This window comes from Phragmites australis, chromosome 20 (assembly GCF_958298935.1).
Source record: "Phragmites australis chromosome 20, lpPhrAust1.1, whole genome shotgun sequence".
NCBI lineage: Eukaryota > Viridiplantae > Streptophyta > Magnoliopsida > Poales > Poaceae > Phragmites > Phragmites australis.
The window spans coordinates 19,361,446-19,388,102 of record NC_084940.1 but is presented as its reverse complement, the minus strand read 5'-3'; the positions used below and the strand labels follow the sequence as shown (position 1 = coordinate 19,388,102).

The following is a 26,657-nucleotide window of genomic DNA, read 5'->3' as shown; positions in this document are numbered from 1 at the left end:
GTAGTTGTTGATGCGTTGAATCAAAGCTGCTACGGTGAATCCAGTGGCACTTGTTCATACCCATGACATGTCAGTAAGTTCATACCCACGACATGTCGGTCTTACTGATCAGTGATGCATGATACACCTGCTGATCGTCCTCTCAAAACAAAAATACCTGTAGAATTTACCCAAAAAGTTTTCTCGTATCTACATTTTCCTGCGACCTGTGGCAAGGTTGATTTTACCGTTTCAGACTTCCAGTAAAATTTCATCGAGAAACAGACTATGGCTACCAACCATGGCCAAGCACAAAGAAGCAACGGAAGTAACTCCTGCAAGTTAAACAAGATGCCAACATACTGCAATTGGAAGGGGACATGTGGGCCGAATGGAGCTAGCATAACGAGGATGTATCTGAGCCAGTTGATCTAACAAGGCTATAACGTTTACAGCCGCCTACACAAAAGTTGCCTATTCATACAACATAGACAGGCACATGACATATATATGAACACATAACACAACACCGTAGATCCCCCATCCCGTTCTCTCACTCAGCTCCTGCCGGCATGTATGGCCGCCCGTACAAAATCTTCACATTTCATGTGATTGCTCGAGAATACATCCGTCAGCGCTCCCATGACATCGAAAGCTTCCTGCAAATCATCAGATGAGGTCATGTCTTCGAGCCAGGAGAGCAGGTCCTTGGCTAACCCCACCATCTCCTTCATGTTGCCCAGCTTCTCTTTCATCAGGATCTCCCATTTCTCAAGGTGGCCACCGGATTCATCTTTGTCGCTCGGCCTGCTCAAGCCAGATGATTTGCCCTTCTTGAAGAACTGCTGCAGCTGCTCAATCAAGCCAGTGTACACCAGCATCGGCTGGACAATGGCAAAGAGCTTCTTGTTGTCGTTTGTATCAGCAGATGAACCTTCATCTGACCGAACTGCCGAGGAAGACGAGTCAGAGGAGAGCTTGATCTTCGATCGCCCGTGCTTATGTTGCATGTAAGCATGGTAAATGCCCCTCTGCAGAAACGCGGGGCGGTGCTGGAGCCAGCTCTCATATGACTCCGACAGAAGGGAATAAACCATCATGAACTGTACAGTCTCCTCGGAGGAGCATGAACTACCACGAGATCCAGTGACAGATGCTGAAAGCCGAACAGGAGATTCTGTTGTTGATGGAGAGATGGACAAGTACGTGGTGACAGCCCTGGCCATAGCATGACGCTGCTGGTTAGCGCTTCCATCTACAAGATGAGAAGCCATCTGGACCATGAATGGAAGAAACCGTGAGTTGCTTTCCCTTCCCCCACCTTTGCAGTCAGTGCTGAAAGAAGCGCCTGTTGCAAACCTGGCCAGCATCTAGTGGAAACAAAAAATACCATTTTATGTGATCAGTCATGTGTAAGATGAATATATGATTTTAAAAATCATTGTCAAACTATTCGCTGTGACATCTGTCTACTGTGTGGTCAAAGTTCAGAAGTTTGACAGCGCGCATTCTGAAACAACAAATATTTTGGAACTGAGGGAGTACATTGTAGCATATTGATGGAGTGGTAACAATTGATGTCCAAGAAATTATTTTTAGTATGCAAGATAAATAGAAACAAGAATAATCAATATGCTATCCAACCTGGAAATAATCTTCAGTAACAGGTTTTCTATCCTTACATAGCAATGCAACTATTGATTCCTCAGGGCCAAATAAAAAATAAAACTATAAATTTCATGGTAGGTTTCAAATTTTCAGCATGTGGATTTGAACCTGCATTTAAGTAAAATAAAGGTAAACCTAGACGATAATAAAAAATGACTTCGTACAGATTGTATCAGTGTAATGCATGGGAATTTTAGCATTGTTTTAGCACAAGAATATGTCAGCATCACATACCAGAACAATGTCATATGTCAACAACCGGAGACGACTCCCATCTGCTCTTCCAAGAGAATTCAATTGGTCCCAGTACTGATCAACACACCGAGTGTACTGCCCATGAGGAACAGATGGGCCCCTCAATGGAAAGATACAATTACACAATGTCTCATTGTTTCGCAAGGTAGCACCATCCCACTCCTTTTTTGGATTCTTCAGTGCAGCATCAGCTCTTTTAGCTTCCTGATGACATTGGTAGTGTATGATGTTGAAGTGGCTAACAGTGGTGTAAACACAGTCCCCACGGCCACTACCAGCACTTGTTGCACCCAAGTTCACTCGTTTACTGAACGCATAGACTCCTAACATGTCTGTTGGTCTTAAAGTATACCCTTCTCTACAAACCATACATGCTAACCCATCCTCCTCTTCTTCCACATCATCCAAACCTTCAATTATAGGCTGAGAGACAACAATACGTCTACCTCCATCAGAAGCAAATTCTTGCCGCATTCCTAGTCCCTGAAATAGAGAGAAAAAAGGCAGCAAAACATGAACAAGTGTACATGTAGAATTCAGAACCTAAATAGATACCATTGGAAATTTTTCCAGAAAAGAACTTCAGAAAGCAGGAGGAATAACAGTACAAACATAGCAGCTGACGAAAAGTTGAAAACAAGAGTTACCTGAAGCAGCATCTCTCTTTTCTTAAGAGCACGGCGGCGCATCTCATCCCTTGTAGCACATCGCAGCTCTTGAATCTTCTCTCCTAGGAAGCCATCACCATTATTTTCTTTGTTGGCCAGCGTGTCCAAAAGATTTTCTGCTCTTGCACCAATTTCATTTTCACCAGGCACCCCTTCCAAAGCATGAAGCAGTGGTAGAATGCCTTCTTCATCAATGCATTTCTGTGTAGGCAAATGACCCTTGGCTAGCCCCTTCAACATCGACAGAATGAGTGCAATAGATGGTAGCTTTAAGCCAGCTGTCCATTCTGCACTGGTTCTAAAGCCAGTCTGTTCTGCACAAGCAAAGTTTTCCTTCACATGATCAACTGCAGTTTTTGTAATTCCCTTCTCCAGAATAATCTCTTTCAGTCTCTCACCACACGAACTAGTCTTGAGTGACTCTGAGACACGAACAAAGTTGTCGACAGCAGATCGCTGCATCGACGCATTTTTGCTTATAGTATCATCTTTTGGATTCTCTTCATGTTGCTTCTGCAACCGGTCAAATTCAGTCCAGTCCCTAAGGTAGGGCTCAAAATGTTGAATAAGAGCTTCCATAGCTGCTGGCTCCCCATAGGTCAAGTAAGGCAAGATCCTTGCCACCATTTCCTCATTCCTTTGTTGCTTGTTTGATTTTTTAGCACCTAAAGATAGTCTCTCCAAAAACACGAGAACAATTTTCCTGGCCTCTTCACCAGCACCAGTCTCCTCATTACTAGTTGTAACACTTTGGGCAATGCTTATGTCACTCTCATTAGCTTCCATAGTAAGACTTTCTACAATTAATAGAATACCTTCAGCTGGTTCCATTGCATCCACTGAAAATGCACGTCTAGCTGTCTCAAGCAGCAAACCCAAAGCACCCAAACGTAATAAAGCACATCTATTTTCGCGGATTTTGCAACAATACTTCAGAAGGTTAAGAACGGAAGCCAACTCTTCTTGATTAGATCTTAACTCATCATCATGCAGGCTCTGCCCAAAAAAGATAAAAATATTAATACAGAAAAGATCAATCTCAAGCCTCATCAACAAGTACAAGGTTGGAACACAAAATTCACATTATTTGTTCAAGTTCGTGTTGACAGCTGCTCAATAGACTTCTCAAAAAGGAAAAAAGAGAAGAAGGGATGAAGCTAACCAACTTAAACGTAAACATAAAAGAGCATACCTGAATCATGCTTAAAATAATCTCAAGACCTCCGCATTCCCTAACAGCACCTGCTATAGCAAACTCAATTTCAGGATCTTGTGATTCCTCCCTTTCCTCTTCCAGCTCTTTAATCATAGGCTCAGTAGCTTCACCATCTAAACCCTGGTCAGAAAAGAATCATGTTTTATGAACATAACTACAGTCCTTAATTAACTTTGTCTTTTGCACACAACTAACCCACGGATGACCAGAAAAGCTTCACACCCTCCAGATCAGTCCATTATTATACAGCAATGTGTTTTAACAACAAAAGCTCTATTGGGATCATAGGAGTCTGTATGCAATGTCCACAAGAAATCAAAGTCTTCCAATGTTAAAAGGGGGCATACATTAGAACCACACAAATATATTACTCCCTCAGATCCCAAATATAAGTCCATCTAGCCTCTCTCCCACTTCACCAAATATAAGTCCATCTAGCCTCTCTCCCACTTCACCAAATATAAGTCCAACAACTTCAAGGCACCTTTTTACCCCTCTTTCCTATTTTGCCCCTATTTGATTGTGCCTATTCAATGAAGTAAGCATTCCAACTACCTTAATTATTGCAATAAGTGACGGGTAAAATGTACATTGTACCACCCACGAATCCAAATGGACTAAGCAGGGAGTAGCAAATAAACAATACAGCACTTCCTGATATTAGTTGTCGTATATACCAGATCAACTTATTTGTGGGTAATGCACGAACAGTTCTTGTAAACAAGTATCAAGACATTAAAATCCCCTAGGACTAATGAGGTGCTTATAAAAAAAATGAAGAAATCAATGTAAACAAAAAAAAATCCTGACCCAAACCATCATAGCTAACCTGCAGTCTGTAGATCACTGTCATTGGCGGGCAATCTCTGACAGCTGGAGCGGCAGTTAGCATGCTGGCATTGGACAGAGAATGTTGAGTTTGACCATGGTGCTTCCTCCATACTTGTTCATAGATTTGGGAAATGCTCAGATCAAGTGAGATTATATTTCCACCAACCAATAATTCCATACCATAGTCATCCTCCAAAAGTCCAATCAAATCAAGTTGATGACATATTTTGTTTTTCACATCTCTCATTAGAGGGCCAATCTCCACACTGGAGTATGGATTCTTCGTCATAGAACCCCTGATGAACTCTTCTTGAGTATGTGCCTTGTTCAGTATCAAAAGATAACTAGGCTCTGGTTTCACGGGGCAAATCAGATTGCAGAGTTGCTCCAAAATAAACTGCAAAAGAAAACTCAAGATAAGGGAGCAGGGCAAGATAATAAATAAGTTACATTTCATTTTCATAGTTTCTATCAAATTATAAATCAACCACAATATCAAAATAAAAAGTTGTTGCTTGTACCAAAGATGTCCGTCTCTTTTTCTCCTTCACATGCTTCTGCAATCCAGAGATGCAAGCTTGAATAAATTGACGTTTGTTTTCAGTACTCTCGATGAGCAAGCTATCAAGAAGGTCTTTCAAAAGACAATTACAATCATTAATTAACTTTGTCTTTTGCACAACTAGCCCACAGATGACCAGAAAAGCTTCCAGGACCTCAGATAGTAACCTATCACTTATGAATCTGTAACATGAGGAAAAAAAGTTAAGGACATCGAAAAGCAACCAGGTGTATTGAGAGTGTGTGGAAACAGATAAGCTTATTTAGGAGAACAAACAGGAGCTTTACCTTGCTCTGATATTGGGAATTTCAAGAAACTTGTTCAGGAGCTCAACAAGTTTATGAAGAATGAATCCTTGTGATATATCAATGCTAAGGCTTCTCTCCTGCGATTCAACATTGGACACTTCTTTTGTTATCAAAGAACACAATGTTGTCAAACAACCACGAGCAGTTAGGAAAAGACGTGAAGCCTCGGAATCGATCATGGTCCCAAGTAACTCAAAGTATTCTGCTGCACTTTCACCAGCTGAGAGTGTTCGAGGAAGTAAAGATACGAGCAAGTTCAATAATTGAAACTGTCTGGGAGAGTTTGATGGGCATAGCAAGCTTATAAGAGTGCATATCTCAGATCTTATTGACTGGGAACAAGAACTTAAAATCAAGTCTGATACCCAGGAACCCAAGGCGAATTTCGAGAAGTCACTTTTACATGACTTCTGACATGCACGACGCTTCCATCTGAGTCCATATTTCAGAACCAGGTAGTCAGACTTCTGCGAATCATGACGTGTCTTCTGAACAGCTCCTTTCACTGCCTGGGATACTTTGTACTGCCTCCTGACAAAATCTAAATATGATGCACCACTCTCCCACTCGGAATAGCTCAGGAGTGGAATATCCTGGCCTCTTCGACTTGCATCATGACTTTTTCCAGATACATCTGATTGAATCTTAGCACTGGGTATATTAGTTGCTGTGTTACCAGTTGTATCATCGTTCTTCGATTGCAATATCAAGCTAGATTTTCCCAAGCCTGCCTCTTTATCCCCACCATCAGATTTTGGGGGTGTGCAAGCCTGAGAAATTATTCTCAAACAAGGAAGAATAATATGTTCTGAAATTGCAGGATGTTTTGCTCCAACCTTAATAGAAGAGAACAGCAGCAGAAAGGCGACACGTAGTCTTGCCTCCCAAAACTCATCCACAAGAGCACAGGCCTCTGATAGCAGCAGTAACTCTTCTCGTGTTGACTGAGCAATGTCCATGGAACGATGGTGCTCAAGACAATACATCACCTTCTTCTGAATCAAGTTGTTCAATTCCTGAACTGCATCTGCATCACCTTCAGAGAAAGAAGATAGCACAGCCCTAGCAAGAGTTTGTGCTGTTCTAGGGCCATGATGAATGTTGTTTTCAAATAATTCTGATAAAATTCCAGCACTTACAAGTTGTTTCCTGCAGTTTGCATGTTTTGAGAGCACTTGTAATAACTCCAGGCATTGTGTAACAAACATAGTACTACACCCATAGCATCTACTTGGAGACCTTGGTATTGAAAAAGCTGGTAAGGCATTGGTATCACTAGAATTTTTATGGTGCAGATATGTCATTAAAACACGGCGCAGTCCTTGTAATGTCTGAACACTTCTGCTCACAGAATCAAAAGCTGCTTTGCATTTTTCACCGTACAGAACACCAAGAAGTGCAATCTTGCGATTTACCTTGCATGTGGGCCCAGGCAAGGACACCATCATCTGCTGGACAGCGTCCTTCTGCTGCGAGTCTATCTCCTGTTCACCTATGCTTGACACAAGTTTAATGAGAGGCTTCTTAAATCCCATCAGTTGCTGGTACCGCCTATGAGCATTTTCTGACTCTGACTCAATTGCTGCCAATCCTTTTCTCATGTCATCATCATTTTCCATGTTGTCAAATGAAAAACTAGGCTTTGCCATGAAATGGAATTCAAAACGACCATATTTGCTGTATCCACACTCATTGCAAAGGAAAGAGTCAAGGTTTTCATAGTTGATATTTCTACACTGACGACACTGATATGCATTTTCATGGCAGTTACTACATATGCCATGCTTATCAGTGACAGACCTGCTACACCGTGGGCATTGCAATGACTCAAGGGAAGAAGCTTGAAGATTTTCATAAAACGAATCGAGCTCAATCATGAAATTGCATGCTGTGATTGGGATGGGGAATTCAACCTTCAATTCAGTTTGATTAAATGTAAGATGGCAGCTCTTAGCACGCTTCCAAAGAGACCAATTATTCTTCAATTCTGACAAGTCAGTCACAGGCCTGTTGTTGTAATACAAGTTGAGTACTTTCACTGACTTAGACTTACGAGCATCATAAACATTCATTGTCACTGACTGTATAGTAAAGCTTCCAGTACATTTTATTATTATCCTGTTGTCAGTAAATTTGGTCTCGGACTTGAGGCTTTCAAGCTTCATTCTAGAATACGGAACATCTGGGCAGCTGCAGGTAACACAAGGCTCACTCTCTAAGTAATAGCCATCAAACTCCACTAAGCAACTCAGCGTGTTGTATATACGAGAATTTGGATGATTTGCCAATAGCTCATTCTGCGAATGGAGCGTGTCAAAAATGCAGCTTATTACCTCAGATGTTAAGCATTTATTCACAAATTCATAGTCATTCTGCTTCTCACTCGAGTCATTAACTTTTCCTAGTAAACAGGTTATGAGGTCAGTGTACTCAACAATGTTTTGTCCATACATGGGAAGATATTTCACCTTCTGCAGTAGGATTGTTAACATAGTCTCCCTAAGCGAATTTTTTGCATGGTACCACATGCCGAATAAAACACATTTAGCCTCATGCCGGACACCAGCTGAGTTCCATTCTAGCAAGAATATATCGACAAAGCGCTTCAACACATCACCTTCCTTATCATTGAACATTTCTACAACCTGTTCCATGTCCATGCAAGATTTTTCTGGGGAACCTTCAGAACCATCATCTCCCTTCCGCTTCTTTTTTGAATCTGAAGACTGTGAGCTAGTCCTTGTAGAACCTCCAACATCCACACACACTGGTTTTTGTGCACTACGATTGGCATCTTTCCCTGAATAAAAGGCCAAATTTAGAAGCTTGAGAGTCTGAATAATACACTCTTCACTGAAATGATAAAAAATGTCCATAAGAAACGGAAGAAGATCCATGTGCTTCAAGCAGAACTTTTGCCAATTTTTCGGCCTTGCTGCAGCCACATCACAAAGAGTACACAAACATTTTATGAGCTTGACACTTCTCTCATAAGGAACAGGGCTTCGGAAATCTACAGACTTGTTTATGATTTTATGAAGTTTCTCGACTTCATGAGAATATTGCCACAAATCCCTGACACTATAATAGTGAGTCTTGCTGCCACATAAATGAAGGAAGAGCCTCCTTGCATACCTCCGAACAAATGTAGTATGAGGATTGCTAATATAGCTGCAAAGAACATCCTGATATCCATCCAACTTTAGATCATTAGTGTTGGGAACCTTGCAGCTTCTATCCTTCTCAGCTGACTTCTCCTTCTCTGGTCGAACCATGCTATATACAAGCCGGAATGTATTCTCCAACAACAATTTGTAGTAGTCCATGAACAGATCAGTTGGATGAGATTTAGCATATGAATCTGAAAAAAAGGGAGAGAAGTTTCCAGCTGGTAGCTCTCTCCTTATTGTCAGTAGGGATCCGCAGCCTGAACCAGAAGAACCAGCTTCTCCATTTATGGATGATGACTTGAAAGCATGAACAAGTTGCTGCAGAATATCCATTAGATAATTCAAAAATGACTGCTGCCTGAGGGTAGAACAGGCACGAACTAACTGAGAAGCAAACTCATTTTTATCCTGGTCACCACTGTATGATGGAAGAGTTATTGTGGTTGGCGCTGGAACCTGAACAGGACCTTTCTCTATCAAATCAGAGTTCCCACTTGACTTTGAATGAGAACTATCACTCCCAGGCTGATGCCAGTTACGGAACATAAGTGTGAAAAACATGAAAACAAGGATAGATACTTCTCCAAAAGAGCATCGTGTTTTGGCAGGGAATGGTTTACTTATGTTGATTTCTTCCATGAGCCACTTCACAAACTTTTCCAAATCCAAATTTTCTGGCTTTGAACTATCCATGAAAGGACCACCAACTGCAGATGAGAGCCTGTAGAACAACTGCATTATAGGTATGGCTCGAGTACCGGCTGTGGTCCCCATCCAGCCTCTAAGCTCTTCAATTAGATGGTTAAGTAGAAGGGCATTAATGGCACGTTTTGACTCAGAAATTGATACAGTCATTTGGTCTGTAATAGACTCAGGGAAGTCTGCAGACTCACTTGCATCCAATACATGAATTGATGATGGGGAGGTCTGAACACTTCTATCAGCAGGAGCACGAAGAGCTCCAGAATCCGTTAGCTCATCAATAGAGAAATGAATTTCATTGCCTTCACCTCCAAATGTATCAAGTTCAATTGGTATTGCTGACATGGGATGATCCTTTGAATGGGGAACTGGTAGACGATCTGCATCAAGTATCTCATAGCAAGTTTCACATAGGTCGAAATCTGGACATATGTTGCAGTGCCACCTTTGCCGGAGTATTGGAACAGTGGAGCAACCATCACAGCAGTATTGCACTGACGATGTTGCAGGATCTTCTTCAATCATAACCTGAGCATTTCCACTGGTGGAATTCGTAGCAGAAGCACCTGCTTTCGCTTGGTGCTCAGGACCATCATCATTAGCTATCATTGTCTGCTTTGGGAAAGGGACTTGGAGAAATCGAGATGAAATAGCCAAACTGAAAACCATCAATAAAAAGCAAATAAGATGATAGAAAGACCAAAAGAAAGACTAGCAGATGTTAATAGTAATACATCAATTGATCGATACACAATAGAAGAGAAGATCACCTGCTAGAAGTCTGCACTGCTTCATATGGTGCAAAGAGTAGCTTCTTCAGTAGAGCAACTGCAGGTGCCACTGAGGCTCCAGATTTTTCCTTGGAATGCAGAGCTAGGCATTCTGCATAGCTATAAATAAATTCCACACAGGGTACAACAAGACTATTTATCGTCTGTGTCTCCGGCCTGTCTAAATCTAATATACACCAGAAAACTTGCATGAGGCCATCAACTAGCTCTGTACCTGCAAAATATGTAGATATTCAAATAAATATTTATGACTTAGAAAATCTTCTCAAATTAGCAACTGTGCTAATTCAAAAGGCCTTATGTTTAATATACTTCACATTCCAACACTAGGTTATCGCATCTAATAATTTCCAGTGTTCTCTGCTCAACCTAATAGATACAAATTGCAAGTTGGAAACTCAAGTTAACAAAGTAGCACATCAGAGACAAAAGGAGCAGCAGCAGCATGTTAGCCAATATTGATACCCTTCGGAATCATCGAGCCTACCTTTCTGTAACATTTAACTAAGCATGCAGGTTATCCCAAGAATAGAAAGAAAGCAAGCAAATACAAGGCCAACAAAAAGAAGATGAAAAATTGAGACATGAGAAATATCAGTCTATCAAAACATGTATCGTATGTACATGTGGGGCCCACAACACATGAACGCGACCTATGCCATTATGCTGATTAGGGAAATATCAACAGTCAATCAGCAATAGAATATCCATTCCTTATAGAAATCAACATGCAAAAGGGAAGACAAATCAACAGCCAGTCAGCGATAGAATATCCAATCCTTATAAAAGTCAACATGCAAGAGTCAATAGACACGTGTCCTATTCCTGCCAGAACTACTCACACTGTTCATCTTACAAGGCAACCACACATTTCGAACGTAAATGTGTAAAACTTTTACCAACAGTCATTAGTCAAAAAGCACGCATAGGCTACTTAAACAACTATTCTGAAACAAAGGAAATAAAGAAAGGCATGCAATAAATATGGCTACCCCTACTAGCATAAAAACCAACAGTTACTATATTATTCAACAGTCTCTTCAATAAAGCAAATATCAACAAAACAAAGACGCTATAACAATAGAATAAAAAGTTGAGAAATATTTCTTATAGTCTATTACTTCCAGTAACAATGTCACTTTTTTTACTTGGTACACTCCCAATCACAACTTCAATTGCAAACCTTTAGTGCTATCTCTTGTTTCAAAAGATGTAAAATTATCATATTTGGGAAGTACTTGTGATGAGACATATGTCCAGGCCATTTATTGTGGCCAATATTGATGTTTAAAAATATATAAAGGTGGTGTTTAAGAGCTTTTAATTACCACCACCGGCTATTGCCATTGAGGCATGGAGCACCGTCTAGGGTTTAGGGTTCAAGGTGCGAGTTTCGTCTCCCCCAGGCTATAGAGCCGGAAGAGAGGTTGGCTCGGCGGTGGACAGGGTGGCAAGGTAGGGAGGAGGCAGCAGGGGTGCTGCTGGGTGCCGGTGGTGGATTGGGAGGTGGGCAGCCCTGGCACTGGAACGTGCGATGGAATGTGGTGGAGCAAGGCAGGGACAGGGGGCAGCAGTGGAGGGGAGCTAGAGAGAAAGATGGTGAGGTAGTGGCTCTTTAGCTGCCTCCTGTATCAAACTTTCAAAGCTTAACCAGCATGCTTCCATAGTGACTCAGTTTCCAGAATACTCGGAGTAGGATCTTAAAACTTGATACATGGAAAATCAAGAACCATCTATTAAACAAGTATAATTAATACCGTGGGTCTCGAGAAAAGAGGCCAGGTTCAATTTCCTGTGCAAAGCAACTTTGGAGATTGTATGGATCTGGGCTATAAATTCTTTTATCACCCAGCTAGATGCAGCACCTCCAACTCCAATTCTTGATGTTATTGCTGGAAGTGATTTTATTACCCCCAGAAGACGCATAGTGTCCTTAAACTGTACAAACATAAGCCATAAATAGGTTAACCAAATAATAGCAGAGCAAAAGGAAAACATTGGCCCATAGGTATTAAGATTAGTATAGAAAGAAAATTGGTATTTACATGATAGTACATGTCCTTCTTTGGGAACACAGCCTGAAGAACACGACACGCAACAGAATGTAGCAGAGGCTCCCTGTCACTCTGAAAGATGGTTTCCAATAAAGCTCTGCATTTTAGATTATTAAATTCCATGCCTGCATCAACCATGTCAGTAAAGCAACTTGGTCGGCATAGCAGATATACACATGAGAGAATCCTAAGAGCATCTGCCAAAACTTGCTCCTGGATAGGAGCAGCCTGCATGACTTGAGGTCTCTTTCCTGATCTTCCACCAGCAGAACTACCACCCAGCGCTTCCATATCAAGTAGAGCATCCATTTTCTCTTTCCATCCAAATTCGTCTTTAGCTCGACTATAAACTTCAATAGAATCTATCCTAGGTATAGATGAACTATCGAATGTTCGGCCAACAGTAATTGTGAATTCTTCATCAGCCAGAAGTGATTCAGCAGTAGTAAATGGAATATCATACCATGATCTCATGCCTTCATCCAGCTTAATGGCTCTATGAAAAATTGTAATTTCAGAAGGAATGTTGCCAGCAGATGTGTTGCCCACATGGATCCGGCAACCAACCATGACTATATCAGGGTTAGGATTTGAAATAGTCACCTACAACCAAACAATGGATAAATCATTTGATATCAATAACAGGGTTTAGGGCCACCACACTGCCAAAAAATTCAAAGTATGGTCATCAATAGTAAGAACAAATCAGGACTTCCTACCTTGAAGCCAGCAGATGTCAGACTCTCCAAATACCCATCATCTGATGTCAATCTTTGTTTGATGCTTTCAGAATCACCACTCTTGGTTGTGTCACTACTAAATTTCACATCACAAGTGATGCAAATTGTCTTTTCAAAAAAATCAAGTGGAAATTCTGGTTTTGTACCTGCATAAGCTCTACTGCTGAGGATGCTGCTACCCAACTTCTTCGTTTGCTCTGCTGTAAGGCTTGTCGAACTGTCACCTCCACTAGGTGTATGTGAGTAAATGTGAAGGCTACCATCATCATACAAAAGAAGACAATGTGTTCCATCTTTGGATAAAGGCTTATAGGCAGCAACACCAACCACGGAATTTGAACCAGTACTTTGCCTCATGTTTTGTGCAACCAATTCATGAGGACCCAACGACACAGCAAGAGGAGCATTTGATTTAAATTTCGATAGGCAGGTAAGAGTTCCACTGCCAGCTACTAGCTCCCTCCAACGGTAAAGCCCGGCTGGCTTGGATTTACCATCATGATCTTCCTCGCATATATATGATAATTCAGTAACTGACGAAGAATCAGCATCCAAGCACCCCATAAAGGTCGTACCATTCTGATGAGACACAAATAGAAGCCTGTAGGTTATCGAGAAGTACAATGACAAACCTTTATTCATAGATACTGCATCTTTGACCAAGACTGTTTCAGTCAATATTTTGGCACCAATGTTGCCCGCCAATGCAACATTCAGCCTATACAAAAGGCCCCCTTCAGAAAGAACAAGCAGCACCAACTTCCCCATTGAGGAAGGGACAAGGGTCGCATCAACTATTATATCATCAGCTACAGTAAAATAATGCATTGGGCTAATGTTGTCCTGTGAGAGATCATATATCTTTGCAAACATGTTCGTTACTACCATGAGCTGTACCTGAGAACCTGGAACCCATTCCACACGACGAATGTATGCCCCTTGCAGAGCAAGTTCTATGGCAAGGCGATCAGTTACTTCACCACGACTATTTAAGGTTAGCACTTGGCAGTCATCATATCCAGCAACAGCAAGGTAATGATCCACCAATGGATTGAAAACTAAATGAACAATTTCAAAGCGAACAATGTTCCTGGAGAGAGGCTTCACATTTGTTTTGTCTGCTGTAATAGGGGCTGCAGTAGGCTGTCCAATAATTTGTCCCACGTCAAATATAGCAACTTTATCACCTTCTCCAACAGCAAGCTTACCTCGAGTGCTGATACTGAGCAATGATTTAGCAAGAGAACCATTAGCAAGATGTAACTTAAGTTCCCTAGAATTTGGATAATCAGCTTTTATCTTTAGGTCTAGCGATCCACTTTTAAAAGCTTTCTTTAGTTGGAAGATGTCAGAGGAATGTGAGACCACCACATCACCTCCTAACAAAACCTTCCTGTCTTTCAAAAGATTCAACTCCCTATGGCTGAGTATAGTGGGCAGCAACTTCTTGCAGATTCCAAGCATTCTAACTTCAATATCCAGATTTTTAATAAATAAAGGAAGCTCATCGCTGAATCCTTTTGGCACAGATAGCTTCATGGAAGTATCAGCGTCAATGGGGATGTCATCTTCAAAATCAGAGCCACTGTCCACAACCTGCTCCACATCCTCATGATAAGGCAATATAGGGTGGAAGCTGCTTGCGGCAGGTGAAGGTACAGAAGAGGTGCCAGTAAATTTCCGAGGTTTCAAGCACTGACAGCTGCTTCCTCTCACACCTCCAGCCCCACAATCACAGAAAAAGCGGCTGGATCGAGAGTAAACAACGCGATGCCCTCGATGACACACCTTGGCACAAACAGAACAGCAACCTTTGGAAACTGTCAAGTCACACGTATAGCAGAAGTACCAATGCTGTTCCATGAAATTACTGCCACTGGATGTAAATGTGCACACTTTTGACGCAAGAGCTCTATCACTGTTTCCATCATCTTCCTCATCTCGATCGATGCTCCCTAATTCCCCATCAGATGTACCATCATCTTCATCTTCCTCACCAGAACTAGCATCACAATCAACAGCGGGATTACTTTCTTCATTGTTGTGAATAACAAGGTTTTCTGAATTTTTCAACTGCTTTGGGATGAGAGACCCTGATCCAAAACTGCTGCCAGAAGTTTTTGATGAAAGTCTCTTAAGGGCACTTCTATTTAATCCAGTATCACCGAACACTGCCTCCACAAAAGAAAACAGAAACTTCAAAGTGTGCAGCATACCCTCATCCTCAACCATTTTCTCCATCAGCATCAGAGTCTGTTCAAACAAGTGCTTGAAGTGTGATTCCTCACTTGATAGTTGAACAATAAAATGGAAATATGATTTGGCAGTCTGGAGGTCATGTGACAAAAATGCTTTATCAAGTAACAGTACCATGGAGTTAAAAAGGTGATGTTGAAGTTCTTTGGTCAATGTTTCAGATGAAGGACATATGAGATGAATAAAAAAATCCACTGCTAATTCTCGCGTTGCAGGACCGACTGTACCATTTGTGCTTTCAACTTTTACAGAAGGCCCCAATATTATAAATTCTAACCAAGACGAAAAGCAGGGTACTTCCATTCGAACAAATTTGTTTTGCAACTTCCGCTTAAGACCAGGACAAAAACCATTGCCTAATATATCAGTAAACAAGTGGAGAATCTTCAAATTAACCTGCTCAGATTTGCATTTGTCCAAAACATCAATAAAGACTGATGGAGCAGCACGCTCCGAGGCAAAAATACGGCTTGCTCCTTCGGGTGCTCCTTCTGCATCATCAAAGAAGAATTTAAAGACCTCTGTCTTTGATCGAAGGTCTTCCACTAGATCAACAACCGTAGAAACTAGAATTTCTTTCACCCCACTATCCATGCTTTCATTCTTGTTGATGTCAGCCAGGAACCCTTCTAGCTGCTTCAGAACAAACAGTTCACTGTATCTAGCAAGATCATCTCTGTTGTTAATTAGACTCATAAATATAGAATCACACTGTCTGTGGACAGGTCTGAATATACGATCTGATTTTACAGTCATCACCATACCAAGCAGTTTGGAAATAACACCCTCACCAACTTGGTCTCTGTCTCCCGATCGTGTGACTTTTATATATCCATCAAAGGTTTGCATGATCTCATTTATCACCAGAATGCAAGAAAGGAGAGCACTATTGCTAGAAGTGTAATCTGATGGAAATCCATGTAACAAGCACTTCAGGAAAGAACATTTTTCCTCCTCATCACCCAGTTTTGTGGCGACTCCATCTATCCTTGATGAAAGCTCACATATGGGTTCCAGCATTTCCAAATATGAACCAAAATTCTCAAAAAGAAGATGATGCTTGGATTTGTCAAAGGCGGAATGCTTGAGCAGCAGGGAAGCATAGCGATTATCCAAGGAAGGCCTTCCACTGTCAAGAAATGACAGATATGTTTTCTTGAAAGTATGAAGGTAGGTCTCCAAAATTGATGATAAGACATCAAAACAGTGTCCACTGTTCTCAGTTATGTATGTAAATAAACTCTTCCCAAGAGCAAATAGCTCCTCACCATGAACCTCCTGCTTTCTGTGTGAACCCACCTCAGTTTCTCCACCTGTTTGCTGCCCCCAAAGACTAGCATTAATGAGAAAGAGAATAAAAGAAAGCCATGCCCCTCTCCTGGGGAAATCCCAACTCTCTAGCTCACTTGAACCAAGAATATCAGAGTGCAACAACTTTAGGTATCCAAATATCAATGCAGGCAGATCGACACCCGCATGACCTGAAGCACCATTGCTAATACTGAGAGCAAATGTTAGGAAGACATTGACATCGGCGAAGTCAGGATTCAAAAAACCGTCATTCAGAAGAAGAGCATCATTGCCACGATAGCCTATACAAGAGAGAGTGCTCCAGCAAATCAAAAACAGATATCTTTCAACAATGAGATCATCAGCAACTTTGGCGCTCCTACCACTCCAAGAATTAAGGATTTGTGACATAGTTGCACCCAGATCAGTCAAGTTCAAGCCCAAAGTTTCAACAGCAGCCTTATCAAAATAGAACTCAGCATGAGTTGGAGTGACATCAATCAACTGAGGTAACAAGTTACTAGTCACAGCATACTTTTTGACAGAATCATCAAGCATTCCCTCCACAATAACAGTTGCCAAGGATGGCAAGCAGTCGTTCATGGAACGTGACTGATCTTCCTTCAATTGGATATCCCTCAATCTGGACCTTAACCTCATAAACAACCACGATGGATGTGTTAAGGGGTACAACAACATATGCCGCAGCACGAGCAGAAGCCTTGATAAGAGCAATGCCCATCTTGTCAATCCAGCCGCAGTTACTCCAGGCGGGGGCTGTTTCATTTTCTCTAGGGTAGAAAGCACAATTTTGAGCAAATCAGCCTTTTCTGACTCTGTGGTCAAATGGAATGCTACCAAAAGAATTTCCAGGTGAAACGCACAAGGAAGACTTGCATAGAAATCACTAATATTCAGTGAGCTGGATGGTGTATCATTTGCCTTCTCCAAAAGGAAACCAACATACTGAACAAAAATCTTTCTTCCCAGACTAAATCCTGAGTTTGCTGCGGAAGTCATAGCATGCGCAACTAGAGCAAGTGTATAGTGGTTATAAGTGTACTTCCCATTGTCAAAATTAAACACTTTCTCCACAAGGTCCTCCCTTAAAGAAGCAGGGCATTCATCACAAACAAGAAACGATTGTAGAAGTTCAAAACAGGCTGCATTGATGTGCAGTAATTTATTTTCAGAAGGAAAAGACGTTGTATTTCCAGTGCTACTTTCATCAGGGAAACAAACTCGGCACTTAAGTATTGAAAGAAATTGATCTAGATGACAGAAGTTGAACTTTCTGCAAGCATCCATATATGTAGCACTGCACCATTCAGGAGAGAAGATGGATATTTTCATAAAGCATATCAAATCAGCAGCTAATTGAATAGGCCCATGCTGGCTGCTTGATGGACTGCTCCCTAGAGAAGTTGGCTGTTCAACACTATCAACTAGTCCTGTAGGACGTACTTCAGCAAAAAGATTCCCAAAAAGTGCTTCTTCCTCGTGACTAGCCACAGACTCCAACTCTGAAACAACAGATTGTTTTGTGCAACTCAACTGCGGCTTCTCATTTGTTGTCAATGATTTCACTCCCTCTTCGTGGAGGAAAAAAATGAGATGTACCAAACCATCCAACCATTGTTCTCCTGAAGGGAAGATAAATTGTAGATACTCCTTGCATGTGTATTTCTTCAGCAATGGTACCACCTCTGAACGAACATGACAAGACAGACCATCTATCTTACGATTGCATGAATAATCCAGGACATCTTTATCAGGTTTATCCCTGCCAACACGACTTGTCCATCGTTCGGTGTCTTTAAGAAGTTTCAGCACATATTGAACAACGTGAGGAGAGTAAGCTAAAGGAGGCACCAAGCAAGCACCAGATTTTTCATATCTCCATATATTAGGTCTAAAGATTTCCAACATGGATGCAAGTGTACATACTTGAACTGTACAACAGATATCGCTGTTGCAAACAATAATTTGTATTAGCTGTAGAAATTCTTCAAGAATTTGCAGCAAGATAGTGCCAATACCATCCACAGAAAACACTCTTTCATGATTAGAGAACTTGAACTTCAGTCTGAACAAAGCTGGCAGACTATCGGCACATCTTGCTACCGAGGATAGCATCATGGCATCAGAAGCATCAGAAGGGAACTCCCTAGCGAGACCACAGACTAACTTCAAAATCCTTTGCGTGAAAGACAACCTCAGGTTACTATTTATATCCTCAACCATTTCCAAAGCAGGAGATTGGCAAAGCTTCTGAACCAGTGTAAGAAGGCGAGGTATACAATATAAGTGAACAACTGCAAAATGCTGCACTAATGGTACCATGCCATTTGGAGATACTGCACTGCACGATTCAATATTCTCTGGATTAACGTAATCTCGCCGCAAGTATTCCGGTGATAAGGCCAAACGAAACCGTTTAAGGTCATCTCCACTTTTTGAGCAGTCAAAACCTGGTATTAAAGATAAGTGAGAAGTCATCAAATGAAGAAGCAACAGCGCACAAAACATTGAATTGCATTTACACGGCAAAGACCCCAGGAGTTTACCTTTTAGATAGCAGAAATATTTCTCTTGTGGGCTCAAGCGCTCAGCTTCAACTTGGACAGAAGTCCACTGCTCATTGATGTCATTTAGAATGCTGGGTTCCAATGAGTATACCTTGCCGTGAGTACCTTTAAGCAGCACAGATTCCATGAAACTGGCAACTTCATTCTGAAAAGATGCAAAACATAATTAACAAATTAAGAATGCTAAGTTAAAAGAACTCCAAGCATCTTTGCAAAATGCTGACTCAAACAAGATGGAAACATGATGGTGATAGCACATCAGATTACTCTTCAGATCACACAGCATTGTAAACTTTGATAGTTCAGAATGATCATCTCCCATGAATTAAAACCAAGCCAACAAAACTTACCAGTAAACCAAAGTCATCACACACATATGATGATTTTTCTAGATAGAAGAGACAGAATTCCAAAGACCTCTCCACGATCTCCACAACTGTTTGCTCCACTTGCTCCACTGATAACAAAAATTGAAAAGAGACCATAGAAGTTAGAAACAGATCAAATCCTTTTTGAGATATGCTAGATCTGTTTCGAATGGTTAAAGGACAGGAAACAGCAGGGGAATAACATTGGAGAAAATGTATTGATTACTATCTCATAATTGTAAAGCAGTACTCCAATCATGATAGGCGGTAAAAGGAAAAGGGTTTCCCAGAAAATCAAATACAACTTTGCATCAACGGCATGACAAGTTCTACCATTTTATTTATTCAACACATGCATCAGAAAGGAGTTTAAGCTTCAGTGTTTTCAGTGTCATGCAAAAGATCACTGTGTTACTAAGGGCATTCCCAATGCTCCATGATGGACAGTGTCTATGGTTATTAATGGGCTATCCACGTGGGATTCAAGATGGTGTGCGAAAAGTATGAGTAAGAGAGAGGGAGTAGTGTCTTCATGAGACATTGCTTAGCACAAAACCCAACAAACAATACATGACAAAAATATGCATTGGAGAGGAAAGCAATGTCTATCCAAGATAGAGAAGGGAGATAATTTATTGTTTAAGCCTACTTTAGAAAATTGCGGTGGAGAGGTTACTTCTATGCACATAAGTGACATAGAGATTGTTTCCTAGCAGTGACGGAGCTTGACCAAAATTTCAAGGGGGGCTAAAAAAACAAAGCAAATTCGAAAATGTTCAAGTGCTAAACTATTAAACTAATATATGGCACAATTTATAGCCATCATTTTCCATATTTGGTTCAAAATACATATTCGAGTGAGATTAATAGATTATAATACCTAGAAACAACTCTAAAAAGCAGTACTATATATATACCAAAATTACAACTAGCCATGGTCTATAGCCACTGCATATTAGCTCTTTAACACTTTACATCCTTGAAGTCCTTCATTATATCTTCGTAGTATACTTATCTACAATTTGACTCTCAATCTGTACTACCAAACTAGCGGCGCTTGTTTATAGGCAGCTGGAGTAAGTGAGCTCTAAACTAAACAAAATTAGAAAAAAAAATGTCAAAAAAGGTTGGGGGTAGGGGGGGCCGCAACTCCTGTTGGCCTGGCCTAAGCTCCGTCTCTATTTCCTAGTATCTCAAATGGAAGTGCATTAAGATCTGCATAAGCAACCCTCCACCTACTTTGAGCACCTATATGTGATATAACAATCTATTTCCAGAACTGAATTATATTTTTCCCATCAGCCAATAGAATGATCAAGACTGATAGGAGAGGCAAATGATACATCTCAGAAGGATAAATCCACTGTCTAAGATGAAAGTAAATACTAAGTGCAACACAGACAAAGAAAACAAGAACTTTATGCTAACACCAGAAGCAGCAGGATACTCCATAATAAAGAGCACCGAACTAAGAAGGCACCTATCCAGATGCTCAATATAAGGTACGGGAATCCTACCAAAAAAAAAAAGGTAACAGAATGCATTGAAGCAGCATCTGTTCTCAAGAGAGACAGAATTATACAGATGAAGAAATATCTCAAACAAAAAACAGACTCAGTCTCTAATGGGTACCGGATGCAGAAATTGAAGGAAAAACATACAGTAAATAAGACACAGACTAGCAAGGGGCTAATCCACAAGCTAAAAAAACAATGCCAGAAAGGTGGGAAAAACACTGTAGGGTTGAATTCACATTTCAAATTCTCCCCTAGTCAGATATATGGATGAATGAGAATTATGTGAACTACCGTAGAGAACACGTATAAACAGCATGGCTTGAAGGAGATTAGCATCTCTAGATGAGATGGATAGAAACATATTGGAATGAGAGAATTTGAGGTGAGAGATCAAACAATTCATTACTCTTGCTTGATATATGATAGGTACATTGGTAGCCCTGTTATTTGGACGATTTGACCCCTACGAACAATCTCTTAATCCAAGGAAAATTATCTCTTAACACATGGTATATATCAACAAGGAAATTAACCCAGCTAACAAGGAAACTAATATTCTTATTTTGATCATTCATAGAAACGGCAACATATTGAAAGAAAAATCTGGTATTGGACGTATCATTCTGAAATCAAACTGCAACCAGACAATTACAGCCGTTAACAGGAGCTCCGAAAAAATAAACTGCATGTTTAGGGAACATTCTGGCTTTTAACCACAGGTTACTCCAAGATACATATAATTCTTACATACTCTTGCAAATTTCGGCAGTGTTCCAAAATATAAACATCTTACTCCTTTTCTGAAAACATACGGAAACTGCATATCACCACTGCATCAACTTCTACAAAATTACTAAGAACAGCAAAGCAAATCTGTGGCCAATCCTCACTGACTGCCAATCATCCTATCATGCAATTCAGACACAGTACTTCTGAGAACTGATAATGGCAACCAAGCAACAACCAATCCAATATTAGAAAAAATAAAATAAGACTAGATACATCGCTAGGCTATAGGGAAGGAAGTATAGTGAACCTAGTCTGCACGTGCATCTAAATTCTAAAGTGCAAATGTGCAACGATAGAACATTGTCAAGTGACTGCAACTAGCTCAAAATGAGTCTCTTCATAGTACCAAAAGACTCACAAAAATGCACACAGAAAGTGCAAACATTCATGACTTGCAGCACCAAGAGTAACCATGGTAGGATAACAAGAACAAGCAAACTTGTACACCTCCCATTACACAAACATAAGGAACTAAAACACAATGCACAACTCGAGCACAGCCCAATAAGTGAAACAGGAAGGATATCGATGATTGCTTAACCTTCCTGGCAAACATTTCAAGACTGAAGCCTGATACAACAATGAAGTAAACAAAAGTCTGAGCTACAAAGGAAATAGCTCAAACAGTGATATGAAGATCAAACGATCCAGTAGATAATTTGAAGTCTAGATTAATATCGTGCCAAAATTGAAAGAAAAAAAGGAAACTAAGTACCTAAGGCCGTCGAAGCTGCCCAAGAAGCAAAGAACACAGCAACTTAGAACCAGGTGATGGAAGATGGATGAGACATGAAAGCTGGCATCCACCGATCAACCGGAAGGCTACACCTATCCTAGTCCCCAACAAGCATAGCCAAGCCAGTAGTAGCAGCAGCGCATCTCGCACCCTAAGCTTACAACTGCGAGAACACAACCTGCTAAGCAATTCCAAAACCCTCGATAGCAGCAACGTGACCACTTTCGGGGGCTATCCAAGACGGAAGAAGCGGAAGGGATTCATGCGGGATCGGAGTAGATCACCTGAGGCAGCGAGGACGGCGGACACGACGGCCCGGGAGGCAGCGAGGATGGCGCGGGCAGCGGAGGGGTCGGCCGGCGAGCCGGCGGCGAGGGCTCCCGCGAGGGCCTCGAGCCCCGCGCGGGCCGCGGGCAAGCGGAGGCGGCGCACCGGAGGGTCCCGCTCCCCAGCAGCGGCGAGGAGGAGGTCGAGAAGCGCCGAGATCTCCGCCGCCGCCATGGCGAGGGATCTCCGATCGGCAGGGTTCGGATCAGTCGCCCAGGGACAGGGAGCGAGGGTTTTGTGCTGCTGTGTTGTAAAGAAGAGAGGAGAGAATGATGAGCGTGGGGAGGAAGGCGATGATGCGAGTGGCTTCTTATTTTACACGGGTTTTTGGTTTTTGCTTCCTTGAGGTGTAAGGAGAGGTTTGATTCGTTTTGGTCACTGTTTGTGCTAAGTCGGTTCTTAGTGACTTTTTCGGGAGTTTTACCATATGGCCCTGTAAATGGGGGTGGTTTCTCTAAATGATTCTCGGTAGTTTTTTCACTTTTCCTTTTGCAAAATGAAAATAACGAAAGAGTCAATATGTTGAAAAATATGCCGGAACATTAAGTGCCATTTCTATTCTTGTTACCTATATTCGGTAATTTAAAAATCTCATTGGTTTTTGTTTCTTTCTTAAAGGAACCGGAAGCTATTTCGATTAACTTTTTAGCCATTGAAATAGTGGTTACTCCTGACTTAGTAAGGTATTTCTTGTTTATTTTGGTTTTTATGGTCCTTTTGTCAAATGTGATTTAGAAGTATTTTTCTTTCGTTTTCTCTAAAAGAGATTGAAAAAAAAAAACCTTTGACCAACAAACCAGTTCAGTCAAGCAATATTGGCTCTAAATAATTTGTCTCTTCTTATCTAGCCTTTTACCTAACAAAACAGTTCAGTTTAGCACTAAATATACATGGACGTGAAATCATCTATTTTATCATATTGTCAGCTACATTATAAATCTCACTTTACCTATTAGTGTCTCTTGCCTAGTGGTAAGTTACATCAATATATATGAGAAATACAAAGAAAATGCGAACAAATATCTCATGATTTTGTTTTACAAGTCATGAAATCAGACTTCGAACGTGATTTGCATTGATTTTGACACCTCGAGGACGCAAGGTAATTTTCCTTGTTGATAGTGAAAAATAGACTTTTGACAAGCCCCGGTAAAACAAAGAAAAAAGAAAGAGCTTTGGCCGTGCACCTATCATCGTATCAACCTAGTAAATGCACATATAGACTCAATATACCTACATAGTAATTTGACGACAAAATATGATAAAAAAAGATATTTACATATACGATAATTGAATTTAGTGGTTGTACGACGTATGGATAGATGATCTTGAGAAGATGGTTGTCATTGATCAACAGAGGTGGTCAGCGCTGATAAGGTGGGTACAAGCCGATGAGCGGAGGTAGAATACGCTCATTCTCGGAGTTGATCGGTGCGTGATTGGAGTTGAGGTTATTGTCTATCAATCCGTATAGACGATAGTAGGGATCGATAACTATGGTCGAATTTTAAAATTAGACTAAGAGAAAATAGAGTACAATCGTTGGAGATTTTATCGTAGTTTAAAAAAAAGAAAAAAGAACACACTATTGATTGGTGTTGCCGTTTTATTATGGAATGATTATTTATCTTAATTTAACTTTTAGAAATAGAGTGACAGAAAGGGAGCACACTGTAATTAAGGGATATGTTAAGTAAGATACGTGGAGAATAGATTGATTATTAGTTGACTAATTTATTTTGACTTTATATTTTACAGAGAAGGAAAGAGATGGAGACCAATTTTGATTTAAACTATTTCATCGTATAAGATATACGGTGCAAATCATTTAGGTCTATTATAACTAGCATATTTTATAGGAGTATAGATATATGAGATTGTATAAGATTATACGTTGCACCCAGGAAACAGCGAAACAGTAGTATTTTGACAACGCTTGCTAATCTTTCCAGATCGTCTAATCTTTTTCGGATACTTTCGTGTGTAACATATAAAAATCTTAACTACATCCTAAAGGGGGTGTGATTCGGCCTTTTACCCCGACCATATCACTAGTTGTCATCGTGGGAGTCTACAATGGTTTGGATAGCACAACGACGGCAAAAGGGGAAAAAAAAGTACTAGAACCAGAGTTGTACCAATTGGATGGAGGTGTGGGCCAGATTTGGGCAGACGGCGAATCCTTTTTCTTTCTTTTTGTGCCCACTTTTGGCCTTTTTCAGCTGCTTACGCCTCAAGCCTGCTTTACAAGCAGGATTCGCACGTCTTTTTGCTTCTTCGTTGGTAGGTTAACCGTGCCCACCATGCTACTGTTTTTCCTAGACTTCCCAGGTTATAAGCAGGATTAGCACACTGCAACACCTAAATTTCCAATTTTGGTAATAGTAATAAAGTTTCTTTTTGTTAGATTTAGGTGCTAACCTTCATTTTAAAACCCTAAGAGAAATTTCTAAATTAAATAATTATTTAGGTTAGTTTTTAATGTGTTGAATTCATGCTAAGTAGTGGCATTATGGTTTCTTTATGAAAAAATAAATTTTTGAAAATACCGAGACACACCATTTAAATTTTGGAGGAAAAAAGCTCGAAAATGTTTCCATAAAAGAAAATGCTATTTTTCCTTCCTAGGCCAAATCTCCCTTACTTTTCCCTTTTTCTCTTCTGGAAGCCCACGCTGACCAGCCAGCCACTCTACCTGCCTCCTCTCCCCGTTCCACCCCGACCGAAGGTCGTTTTCTCCATTGTTTGGCTCCGTGAGCCTGCCTATTCTCCCTCCTCGTGCCCGACCCCTGCCCGACTTGGAAGCGTGCCGCTGTCCTTCCCTAATCTAAATCCTAACTAACCCAGACCGTATCTGAACTCCTCTACGCCTATTTAAGTCCGCCCTCACCCTTGCTCGTTTTTCTCCAGACCTAGCTGTAGGGATCGGTGATGTTCGAAGATGGGGTGAATTAGGACATTTAAAACTAATTGGCACAAAAAACTTCACAAGATAAATCTATATCAATTTCTATCTAAATGTGCTCTAGATTTATCTAGTGTATCTACTCTACCGTTCAAACAAAATACAACCTATCTAGAAAGGTAAATTATAAGTATGTAAATGCAAAAACGTAAATAAGTTAGAGAGAGCAAATTCGGTGCAAATGATTTTTATCATGTGGTATTGATGGCATAAATACCACTCCTAGTCCACGTTAGAGTTTCACCAAGGATATGCTCACAGACGGCACCTAATCACGATCCTTGGCCACCAATGCCTCAAATGAGTAGAGCCACCAAGCCACCAAGGCAAGATCTCACTACAAGTCTCTCTTCCGGTCACTTATCGTCATCTTCATTTTGAAGCTTGAGCTACCAAGATAAGAGTCTCCGTATCCCAGTATAAGTTTCTTGTTGGCGCTCCACATCAAGTCGAAGGATCAACAAGCTTGAGCCACCAAGGCACAAGGTGCTGGTGAGTCACCAAGACTTCAAGATATTGGCATACCACTTGGTATAATATAGGATCACTCCTTGATCCCTTCTCTAGACAAGAATCACTTAGTAACACTTCTCTATTAGCCTAATAGCACTAATCACTCACTAATCTATAACTTGGATGATCACTTTTAGCACTTTTGTTGCTTAGATGTCTTCAGTTTTATATATGAGATTCCTCTGGACTCCAGCACCTTCAAATGATCGAATGGAGGGGTATTTATAGCCTCAACCTCACGGACTAGTCGTTACCCCAACTTTACTGCATACTCCGAATGATCCAATGTAAGCAGCATTGTACTCACCAGACCATCCGGTGTGTACATCATCTATCTAGCCGTTGAAACCCCACTCAAACCTTC

At 40.9% G+C, this 26,657-nt stretch overlaps 1 protein-coding gene across 2 annotated transcripts; it reads right to left on the bottom strand.

The window, feature by feature from the left end:
- Positions 1–362: 362 nt before the first annotated feature.
- Positions 363–23,105, bottom strand: LOC133901585 (auxin transport protein BIG-like). Of its 2 annotated transcripts, none has more exons than XM_062342968.1 (14): positions 22,773–23,105; positions 19,429–19,535; positions 19,058–19,223; positions 12,924–18,961; positions 12,196–12,807; positions 11,908–12,088; positions 10,130–10,364; positions 5,467–10,017; positions 5,139–5,361; positions 4,616–5,014; positions 3,763–3,906; positions 2,550–3,566; positions 1,882–2,385; positions 363–1,349 (listed from the first exon to the last, which is right to left on the bottom strand). In XM_062342968.1, exons 1-14 carry the CDS (start codon positions 22,987–22,989, stop codon positions 537–539), a joined length of 15,207 nt encoding a protein of 5,068 aa, XP_062198952.1. In that variant the 5' UTR covers positions 22,990–23,105; the 3' UTR covers positions 363–536. The 2 variants fall into 2 exon arrangements, with proteins under 2 accessions (XP_062198952.1, XP_062198953.1); XM_062342969.1 differs by having other exon boundaries at positions 10,130–10,358.
- Positions 23,106–26,657: the final 3,552 nt, after the last annotated feature.

What these genes read in the sequence shown, in the direction of transcription:
- LOC133901585 (XM_062342968.1), bottom strand. Translation starts at nt 22,989, where the DNA reads ATGGCGGCGGCGGAGATCTCGGCGCTTCTCGACCTCCTCCTCGCCGCT. An exon ending in GTGATGACTTTGGTTTACTG is followed by an intron (nt 19,224 to 19,428) that starts GTAAGTTTTGTT and finishes GCATCTTTTCAG; the next exon opens with AATGAAGTTGCCAGTTTCAT. An exon ending in ATATTTCTGCTATCTAAAAG is followed by an intron (nt 18,962 to 19,057) that starts GTAAACTCCTGG and finishes CTTTAATACCAG; the next exon opens with GTTTTGACTGCTCAAAAAGT.